The sequence below is a fragment of the Strix aluco genome, chromosome 3 (genome assembly GCF_031877795.1).
Source record: "Strix aluco isolate bStrAlu1 chromosome 3, bStrAlu1.hap1, whole genome shotgun sequence".
NCBI classification, from domain to species: domain Eukaryota; kingdom Metazoa; phylum Chordata; class Aves; order Strigiformes; family Strigidae; genus Strix; species Strix aluco.
The window spans coordinates 77269758-77280454 of NC_133933.1; the positions used below are offsets into that span (position 1 = coordinate 77269758).

The 10697-nt window shown below is 53.9% G+C and overlaps 1 protein-coding gene across 2 annotated transcripts; it reads right to left on the reverse strand.

Annotated features, from left to right (window-relative positions):
- Window positions 1-2094: 2094 nt before the first annotated feature.
- VGLL2 (vestigial like family member 2) lies at window positions 2095-9170 on the reverse strand. Of its 2 annotated transcripts, XM_074820735.1 has the most exons (4): window positions 9071-9170; window positions 6543-6834; window positions 4251-4766; window positions 2095-3090 (listed from the first exon to the last, which is right to left on the reverse strand). In XM_074820735.1, exons 1-4 carry the CDS (start codon window positions 9149-9151, stop codon window positions 3050-3052), a joined length of 930 nt encoding a protein of 309 aa, XP_074676836.1. In that variant the 5' UTR covers window positions 9152-9170; the 3' UTR covers window positions 2095-3049. The 2 variants fall into 2 exon arrangements, with proteins under 2 accessions (XP_074676836.1, XP_074676837.1); XM_074820736.1 differs by lacking the exon at window positions 4251-4766.
- Window positions 9171-10697: the final 1527 nt, after the last annotated feature.

The window sequence follows — 10697 nt, forward strand, 5'->3', positions numbered from 1 at the left end:
GCCCACTACTGCCGTGCTCTGCAAGCAGATCGTCCCTCTGCCTCCTTCCCTACACTCTGCACGAACGGGTTGGGAGCTGTGTTTGTTCATCTGTCCCAGACGGGCTAGTCTGTTTGTCAGGTGGGTAGCTAGAGAGCACAGGGCAGTGCTAACCTCTGCGTGACACTCGGAAAGGGGCGGCAGGAGGATCTGCTCTTCAGGCTGCAGGAGCAGCAACTCACAGCCCTACTCTTTCGGTGTGTGACAAACAGGTGACAGGTAAGGCATATGGAACATATAAGAAGGGTTTCTTTTGTATTTCCAGATTTCCTGCAAGCATTCATGATTAAGCAAGAAATACCCTACGATGCAAAGAGGAATAAAACAGACTTGAGAAATGGCAGCAAGGTTATTTGCACTTACTGCATTAGGAGCTGTGGCTCCAGTCCTGCAAAGACTCATGCCCAAGCCTTAAAGGTAGGTGCTGTGAGCAGTCCTGCTGGAGTCAGAATAGAGTGAGCAAAACTCTGCAAGGATTAGCCAAAATAGGGCAGGTGTGCTTTCAGACTGCAGTCCATCTGGAGTAGGAGCATTTTTTAAAAGTTGTTTGCACACTTAACACCTTAAACAACAATCTTGACTTTGGTGTTTGGATGCTTTCACAATACAACAATAAAAAAGAGTACCTAGAGGACAAATATTGAAACCAATATTCATGTATTCATTGCATAAATTCTTGTGTTTGAAAACATTCACAGTCAAAATGAATTGTAAATGCCAATGAAGTAAATCACTGGTTTGTGCTTACATGAATATTTCCAAACATATTTGGGCTGTATTGCCCAGCCCTCCTCATTATGGATTGCAGAGGCAATGGGGAAAAAAGAAAGAAAAAAGAAACAATTGTAGTGAAGCACAACCAATGATAGAGCCGGATTAATCTTTTTTTAAAAAAAAAGAAACTTTAAAAACAGCCTAAGAAAACCCACAGGCAAATGCTCACAGAATGATCCTGTTATCTCCAAGCCTCTGCAGCAATAAAGTTAAATGCCATTTTTAGTTACTTTTCCCCTGCAAAGTGCTGCTGCCTTCTTTCTTGATAGACACCTCAGAACATTTTTGGTTTAACCAGTAATATAAATTCTGGACCCCTTCCCTTGCCCTTTACAGCTTGCCTGGGCTCTGGCTAATTGGAGGCTGAGGGCAAAATGCTCCAGGGTACGTCTGGCTGAAGGAATCACGGCAAGTCACCTCCTGCCATTTGCCGAGCTCTGGCCGGGGATGCTCTGCACACATTGCTCCTTGCCAGCTTCTCACAGTATTTACTCACACTGCTTTATCATACTCTTACTATTAGGATTCCTATTCTTTCCCAGAAATGGAGTTATTGCTGAGCTGAAACCTAGGAGAAGTGAGTTTGGGTTATTCATAACTCCATTTCTGACACATGGTGAACATTATGCCAGATTACGTGAGAGTGTCAGAAGGTAAAAACTCTCACCACAGAACAGAAGTCCATTTTCTGCTGCTTCTCCTAGTATGAAAGGGGTAATGTTAGGACTCTATTCTTACATGCATTAAACTTTGTTAGGCTTTGAAGACATTACATTAAGAAAAAACAGAAAAAAAAAAAAGCCACGGTTGTGTTGGGATCCGATGTTTTGCCTGTAAAAAAGTTAGCTTTAATTCTAGGGGGAAATTGCCATTTCTGCACTGTTTCATTAATTATTCATCACCCTGTAATAGCATTTTAATATTGTACTAACAGTGCAATAGCAATGCTAAATGCTACAGTTCCCTCTTCTATTAGCTTCATGAAGAACCATCTGTTATTATGGAGCAGCACCCTTACTTTAACCCATCTTACAGACACCATACACTAAAATTCACTGCAACAATCTTGCATTTTCTTAACTTTTGTATTTATCACCGTAGTTTTTACTCACTAAGAAAATATTTTCAACTGCTAGGATTTCTATTTATCTTTACTGCAAAGTAATAAAATAACTCACTTAATCCACATGACGGGTATTTTTCTTATTTCATCCTGAAGTCTCCAGTTTGCCTCATTTCTCTTATTTAGCTTTAATTCTTCATAAAAGCACACAGGGTGAAAGAAGGAGATACCTTTAATGCAGCTTTCCTACTGTTAAATAGATATCTTATTCCCCATTTCAAAAAAACAAACAAATGAAAAAACTATTAAAGTGACAAAATGACAGCAACAAGTAGACAAAGAGAAATGTTAGAGGCAACTCAGACCTATTGTCCATCATGTGCCTTTCCTCCTGGTGTTCCCCTTAGAGGCTGTTGGGTTGAGGGCACGCTGTTCTTCACGGGTTTCCTTCCTCCCCCTGCTTTAAGAGGGTTTTACTTTCACCAGAAAATGTATCTTGTAGAAAAAAAAAAAAAAAAAACCACAACCAAACAACCATCATATATCCAATACAAATGTTGTGCCAAATTCTGAGAAGTGCCACCTTGGTTTTCGTCTTTCTGGGGTTTGAGCAGTTGTGCGTGGAACAGCTGCATCTCTGCAAGCCCAGGGCAGGTGGCCCCAGCCACACACTTGCCACTCACAACCACAAAGCTGAAAAATCTGACCAGTTCCTTAATAGTCCAAAAATGTTCATGAGTTCCAGTTTCTTCTCCTTTTACTTTTCTATAAAGTAAAAATCCAGTTCAAAACTGCTAAGTAGCTTTCCCATGTTTGCATTCGAGAAATAATTTTCACTGTCATAAAAAAATATTCACACCACTAAAAAAAACCCCCACGATTTCCTCTGCCCCCTGTACGAAGGCCAGTGGTTTTGCATCACCATCCATGACGTCATTTGACTCTTTTAGAGTAGGCTGACTGCAGTTCTGGGTGTGGGGTCTGCTTAAATAGAAGTTCAACGTCTTTGGCTCTCCTCTTGCAATGGAAGGATTTTCCTCTCCGAAATAAGTCTAAAGTACCGTCCTTGCAATGCCAGGTCCTTTTAAGTCCTGTTGTCTTTCCCCGAGCTGCAGGGCCATTGTGGGCTTGGAAAAGAGCAAGGGGGGATCTGAGAGTCTTTGAGTCAGCACATCAGCTCAGAAGGGATCCGCCACAGAAGGAGTAACGGCGAGCTGCAAACCAAGATCAGAAGCTGTTACAAACTGACCCGATTTCAGCTCTGAATGCCACCTTGTCTAACAGGCAGAGATCTACAGGGGAGAGCCAGGGGAAGAAGAGTGAAGGACAGCTCTAAAACCAGTATAGATCCTTGCTTTTATCCTGAGGCTGCAAACCTGAAAACGGAGAGAAGAAAAAAAGGAAAGAAGAAAAATAGGTACAGGTGTTTAAGGACAGAGAAAGACAAACTGCATATCTGCCAGCTGAGATCAGAGAATCAGTCTAAAGCATGGGCTCCCCGGAGCCCCAGGAGACTGTGAAGCAAGAAGAGCCCAAGCTAGACTGGAGAGAGACACACATCCCTCCTGCCTAAAGTGAGGCCACCATAAGGAGACTTTGTGGCTGCAATAACCCAATTTCAGCACAGAGAACTGTCACCAGATCAGGCTTTCCTTGCCCCCACAGCCACTGACTCAGGAACCACCACTGCTGGCTATGCCTGTGTCACCTTTTTGTCACTACTACAGCCACACAGCCTTACCTCCAGGCACCCCATCAGGCATAGGGTAGCACTACCAGAGGAAAACCATTATCCTTTTTTGCTCAGCAAATGCAATTGTGCTTTCCTCTCAAAAACTGAGAGATAAAAATAAATAAGGAGAAGAGGTAGTTCATGAATGTGTGTGGGGTCGAGAAATGACCTTCTCTGCTGTGGCTGCCCACACTCCTGCCCTCAGGGCAGCCTGTGGAGGGAGACAGGCAGTCACCTTTGGGGCAGCTCTGTCCTGCTCCCAGCTCTGGCTGCTCAAGGCAAGAGCGGCAGGGCCAGGACAAGAGTACCTCAAAGCAACCTGTACCCTCAGGGCATGTTTGCGGGTGCCAGAAATTCAAAGGATGTTGCCAGGAGGGGTGTATGTGTGTGCTATGTTGCCCTGTCCCATTCTCCCTCTTCCTTTCCTCACTAGCCTGGCCTGAGAGCCCCAAGAAGGGTACCCAGGGCAGAGCTCAGGTGTCTCTCATGGACCTTCCATCCCCAATTTGTTCCCCCACAGCAGCACCCCAGCAGCCCCACCGTAGGGGTTCTTCCCTACTACTATGGATAGTGTGGTAGTGTGAGGGAGTCAGGGGTGCAGCTGAGCCAGGGGATCTGGAAGGACCAAAGGCAACTCTTTACCTGCGTCCACATTGAGGCCGAGGCTCTGTGCCATGTCCCCCGCCGCATTGGGGAAAGGTCCCGGCGCCGTCCAGGCCGCGGCAGTGCCCGCCTCACTCTTGCCCAGTTCGCAGGGGGGGCTGACCGGTGTGGGCACGGAGGCGGGGGTGAGGCGGTGGGGGCGGACAGAGGCGGTGGGCACCAGGAGTGAGCCGTAGCGGGGGTCGAAGTGGGGCCCGTAGACCTCGTGCATGGCGGCGGGACGGGCGTAGGCAGTGCTCTGTGTCCCGATGTAGGGGTGGTGGTGGTGGTGGTGGTGGTGGTGGGCATGGTGCCAGGGCTCGGGACCACCCTGGTGCAGGTGGCCATGCAGAGAGGCCGGCGCGTAGGGGTCGGCAGCGGCGGCGGCGAAGGGCAGCTCGCTGTGGGCGGCAGCTGCCAGGGGGCTGCTCAGGGTGGCTGGGACCGAGGAAGGTTGGTATGTGCTGTTCCAGAAGGACGGTGGGAAGCTGCGCTGGCTCATCGGGAAGGAGCCATCTGGGTGAAGGGAGTGGGAGAGAAAGGAAAGGCAGCAGTGAGCACACCCAGCGAGCCCTGATCTCCTTTCCCTATGGCTCTGCCCCTCCCCAAATCCCCCCAGACCATCCCTGCAATTCCCTTTATCGCCCGAACAACTGCCAAACACAAGAAATTTCTCCCAACAAGTACAGATGTGTTTCCAGCTAAACATCCAACAGCCCTAGCCCAGGGCTTACCCATGATGCTGAAACTATTTGTTCCAGGTTTCTTTTAGTACATATTTAGGGAAAAGGCTGTTGTCTAAGGTGTGGGAAACATCTCTTTTCCTCAGTAGTGGTAACTGAGGAGTCAGAGCTATTATGCACCACAGTGATTTCCAGGGTTGGATTTTTCTTGTTTGCTTTTGTGGTAATCTCCCAGTTTAAGCACTTACACCCAACACCTCGGAGGATGCACGACCCTGCCAGGAAAGCGGCTGCTGCCTCAGTGCGGTTTCAAATGGGTAGGAACAGCACGAGATGTGACTATGGACCAGCCTGAATTTTCTAAACATCTGAGGGCAATTCCCCATTTATTACAGAGGACTTAACACCTGTTTCTTGGGTATATTGCTAACATATTTGGGAAGTGCTCTGTAGATCTTTGGAGACTGGCAGGGCACAGGACAAGGACCCTACATTGTTCTTTGCCTGGTGAGCAACATGCAAGGTGGACTAGTTATTATTAATAGCACAGATAGACATTACACATTATTAATTGGGAATGCACAGTGTTCCCGAGACAAATAAAAATGTGCTCCTGATACGCATTTGCCAAGGAGGTACGTCAGCTCTGCACCCTGGCATTACTCAGGAGAAAGGGAAGCGGTTCATGACAAGCAAAGAACTCTCCTCTCCTGCCATCAATTCCAGCGCTGAATATCTTTCACCCGTGAAATATTTAAACTACTATTTCATTCTTAGAAACTGCCGACAGCAATTCATGGGGGGGCTGGGAAACTGGCTCTCAGCTGGGCGGGCGGCTCTGTGAAGGAGGGTCCCCAAAACTGCCCCAAAAGAAGTGCCTGCCCTAACTCCCTGGTGGGCAGAGGGTGGGGAAGGTGATTCCCCTCTGCCCTGGGTACCCCCAAGGGCTCGTCCTGAGTGAATCGGGCATGGCTATGGAGAGCTGCGCATCAGCTGTGCCTTGGCCTTCCCGGTGCAGGGCCACTGCCGTGGGCAGGCCTGAAAGCCCTCATTTTCAGAAAATTAGGGTCCTTGTCTCTGCTCCAGCAGCAACCATGGTGGTGGTACATGTAGGGCAAGACACAGGGACACACACTATCTGTTTTTTAGTGGTGGGAAGCTGGTGAGACGGTTCCCACACTTGGTTTTTGCTCTGTCCCCATCATCGATGATGACTGCGCCAAACTTAAAGCTGCCCCGGTGGGGTCAGCAAGGGAGGTGCTTGCCACAGCCACAGTGAGGGGGTTCCTCTGCCACCTTTTTGGTTGCAGCCCCCACCAGCTAAATATCCTGCAGTGTAAATGCGATTCAGCTCCCCGGGCCGCCTCCCAGGCTGCTTCCCCCGGGATCCCCGCAGCCCGGCGTGAACGGAAGGGTTTTATTTTTTGCCTTTTACCCCCTTAAAAGGGTCATCCTGCTGGCGGCTCCCGGCCCGGGGCTGCCGGCTCTCAGGGGCTGCCCGCCGGGGACCCGCGGCCGGCGGAGGGGAGGAGGGTGCCCCGGGGCGGGGGAGGGATCCGCCGCCCTGCGCGCCCCCGCCGCGCTCCCCCGCGCAGCGCTGCGCGCTCACCCCGCCAGGAGCTGGCGCTCCGCGCCGCCTTGGCACTGCCGAGGGAGAAGCTGCTGGGCTGGCTGAGGGCCCGGCTGAAGTGCTCGTCCACCACGGCGCTGATGTCCCCCTGGAAGTAGGTGAAGAGGACGCAGCGCGAGTTGATGTACTCGGCCTCGGGGGGCCGCTCCTTCTCGGGGCTGCAGTCCTCCTCCTTGATGCTGGCCGCGGGGTGGCTGGAGAAGGAGCTGCTGGCGCTGGGGCTGCTGCCGCTCTCCGGGGCTTCTTGCATTTTGGAGTAAAAGGCGAGTTTCTGGAGGGAAAAAAGAAATAAAAGAAAATAGAGCGGGTCACGCAGCGCAGCAAGGAGCGCTGGCCCTCCCCGTGCCAGCCGGGATGCAGCGCCGGGCCTGCTCCCGCGGCCTTTCCGAGAGGATGCACGAGTCTGGTCCTCGGCTGCCCGCCGCCCCCCAGCAGCACCCCCCACCCCTCACCTGCATTTCTGCCCCACCCCGGAGAGGCAGCGGAGGGGCTGCAAATAGGGCTGGGGACCCCCTGAAACTCAGAGATGCCGGCCGGGATGGAGCAAGCCGGCCGCCGAAGTCCCGCACACGAAGGCACTTTGCAGGCCGGGTCTTGGGGGGGGAAGGCAGCCGCCAAGGGGCTGAAATGCGGAGGGAGGGGGGGGGGGGGGGGGCGAGACGGGGGGGGCGCAGCGCCGGCAGCGGGGGCAAAGCGGGCGCCGCTCGGTCCCCGGCTCGCAAAATCTGCCCCAAAGAGTGTCCCGTAACCCACAGCGGCGAGGAGGAGGAAGGGAAAAAAGAAAAAGAGAAAAAAAAAAAAAAAAAGCTGGCAGCCTCAAACGCATTTCAGGGCAAAAAGAGCGTTTCCCTAGCCAGCAAGAACCTTCAGGTATTTCCTACAAGATTGTTCTGTTTTTACTGGATTCCGCTGGGTGGGAAAACAGCGGGCGTTGAGAAGTTTGCTGGATGTTTCCCATCTTCCCTTTATCCGCGTTAGCGTGTCCGCAGCTGCTGGGAGTTTCTTAGAAATAAGCGAGGGGACGCGGAGCCCGGGCTTGGCCGCTGCGGGCAGAGCCGTGGGGCGGTCGGCGGGGGAAGCACCGAGGGGACGGGGCAGAGCCTTAGGCCAAGACACGCGAGATATTTAATAATGTCACTCCTTCATGACGGCCGCCTTTCCACTTGGCTCCCGGCTCGGCCATTGAGGTAATGATCATCCCCCTAAATAATGTCACAGAGCCGTGTGCGGGGGGATGGGGTGGGGGGTGAGGAGGGGGGGTTGGGGGGGGGGGATAAGGCAAGGTGGGGGAAGACATCATCTGCTATTTGTAACAGGTATTCTGGCCCCGCTGCCAGGCGCTGGAGGTGTCACACAGGTCACCCCGCCGGGGGCTGCGCGGAGCCGCGGGGAGTGCGCGGAGCGGGGCCACTCGCCCCGGCACCGGCCCTGCGTGGCGGCGGCTGCCGCCCGCCCCGGTCCCCGGGTGCTGCGGTCTCTATCCATCCCCTTCTTCGTTTTGTTGGAGGAGGAAGGAATTCATTTCTGGGAGGAACAAGGGGGAGCGAAAAAAAAGAAGAAAAAAAAAAAAAAGAGGAACCCAGAGGGTGAAAGAGAAAGCGGTGTGCTGTAGGTGCAGCCCGGGGAAACGAGCTCTGACCCACGCGGGACAGTGCGCGTCTGTGCGTGCCGCCAGACGTCCCCGCGGCCGGCGGGAGCCTTTTATCGAAATCCAGGGATTAATCGATGCCCGCGACAGCCCGGGCGGAGCTGCAGGCAGCGCGGCGGCGAGACGTGGCTCCCGGCCACGACGCACCCGCGGGTCCCACAGGCGACCGCCGCCGCCGGGGGCCCGGTGGGACCAGGGGACGGGCCGGGGTCCCGCCGCCGAGCGGACCCCGGGAGCGGGGAGCATCCCCGCGGCCATGCCGCACCCCAGCCTTGCCCCCTCCTCGGGGCCGGGGGGCTTCCTCCCCCTGCGCCAAACCGGGGAAACCCCGCAGCCTCCCGGCACCCTCGCCTCCCCCCCTCCCAGAGGGTAACCCCGGGGCACCCCCCTCCAAGGCGGCTGCTAAAATACCTGCCCGAAGCGGCTCCCGGGATGCCGGCGCACAGGAGCGGGCAAAGCGATGCCCCGGGCAGCCCGTCCTCGCCGCTCCCGGCGGGCCCCCGGCGAACCGCGGGCGCTCGGATGGAGCCCGTCCCGCCAAAGGTGTGTGTGGGGGGTGGAAATAAAAAAAAAAAAATCTCTAAAAAGCCATCGCAAGGTTAAAACCGCGCTCTCGCCCCCAAGGCACCCCGCAGCCCGCCGGTCGCCGCCGGGGTACGTACCCTGCCGAGCCCCGCGCCAGGGTGGGATGCGGTTCTGCTCCGCTCACCATCGCAGGCTCCCGGATCTCCCCCCCACCCCCCCCTTTCCCCTCCCCTTCTCCTTTTCCCTTTTTCCTTTTGGTAAGGCCCCAGACGGCCATCCTCCGGACGACACCCCTCCCACCCCCTGCCTCTTCCCCCCTGCCCCCCGCACGTACCTGGTGATAGGGGCTGTAGGCTGCGGCGAAGTAGGGCTGGGGAGGACCGTAGACTTGGTACATAACATCCAAACAGCTCATGGCTGGCCGCGGCCGAGAATTATTTTTTTCCTCATCAACTCGTGTTCCGCGAAGTGGAGCTGTGCTTCGCGGGAGGGAGGTTCCCGGGGGTTAAGAGGCACCACTCATTGGTGGGAGGAGTGAGGGGGGATGAGACCGCGCTGGGCTGAGATGACACCCCCTCAGTGCCCTCCTTCCCTGCCTCCCCCCCTTCCTATAGCGCGGCTCCCTCCAGCAAACGCGCCGGGGCCGGAGGGGCTCCGCGGCCGCCGCGGGAGTTTCAGCCGCGGGGCTGGCGGGAGCAAGGGTGGGGGGGCTGGGGAGAGCCCCCTTCTGCAGCCGGGGCTGCCCGCGAGCAGCGGGGCGGGAGGCGCGGGGGGAGCTCCGCACCCGGCACCCGGCACCCGGCCCGGCAGCGCGGGGACCCGCCGGCAGCCGCGGGGTTCGGGGGGGGGGGGGGGGGGGGGCGAGCGGCGGCGGGGGGGGTGGGAGGCAGCCCCTCTCTGCCTGCGTTTCATTTATTTTCATTTATTTTATGTCATGTGCTTACGGTGCCCCGGAGGCGCTGCCCCGCCGCCGGTGCCGGGTCCCTCCGCGCACCCCGCCCCGGTCAGACGCCCCCACCGCCCCCCGCCTCGGCCGGTCCCGCTGCCGACGGGGGCCGAGTGGGGCTCCGGGAAAGAAAGGCAGGGGTCTGGATAACCCCCCCAAACCCCACGGATCGCGTCCGCCTGCAAATGCCGCCACCAAAGTTACGGGAACTGAAAGGTCCGATGAAGGAAAGGAGGAAAAATCGGTTGTTCCCGAGGAAGAATCTCCCCAGAAATTTTGAATCATTACAGATGCCAGAAGTGGCGATGCTTTTGCATTTAATAGAAACTAAAACAACGTCGAGGGCAAAGGCACGTGAAAAGAACAAATTATCGTGGAAGTAAACTGGACTTACTCCCTAGCTTTCTGCTGAGTACGACACACACAGGCTAAAAGGGTGGATGTGTCTTAACCGCTAATTTTGGCGGCGATGTATAGGAGGGAGATTAGTTTCTAACAGAGAGATGTAAGTTCTCATTTCCACATCAACCCTTTGCAATATTCAGCTTCATGGTATGGGTCACAACTACTGTGAAAAGAGACCCGTTTTAAGTTATGTTTTAAGCATTTGCAATGAAGCCAAAAATTACAGAAAATATGAGAGAAAAAACATTACTTGGTTTTCAAGTGATGATTATTTACAAAACTATGGGGAAAAAAATCTAAAAAGAATGAGCACTTTGAACTCTGAAGACCTGGAAATCTTTACTTGAATTTTAGCAGAAAATCCTTATAAATAAGAATTAATATTTGTTTTGTTTTCCCCAAAACATAATTTTTCTATTTCGAATTCTAGGAATAGTTCTGAATGCCTATGTTTCCCCAAAATCATATTTCAGTGCCTAATGAGCATAAGTTTCAATTTTCTGTACCAGGCACAAGGTTTAAAATTCATATTTAAACCATTTTTTTCTCTCTCTTCTAGTTTGGCAAATTTGTTTTTCATACTGCAACGCAGCCTGGAATGCTGTGGCTG

Coding starts and splice junctions, on each gene's coding strand:
- VGLL2 (XM_074820735.1), bottom strand. CDS start 9,151: ATGAGCTGTTTGGATGTTATGTACCAAGTCTACGGTCCTCCCCAGCCC. Junction 6,835..9,070: donor CCTACAGCCCCTATCACCAG/GTACGTGCGGGG, acceptor TTTTCCCTCCAG/AAACTCGCCTTTTACTCCAA. Junction 3,091..4,250: donor CGGCCTCAATGTGGACGCAG/GTAAAGAGTTGC, acceptor CTTGGTTTGCAG/CTCGCCGTTACTCCTTCTGT.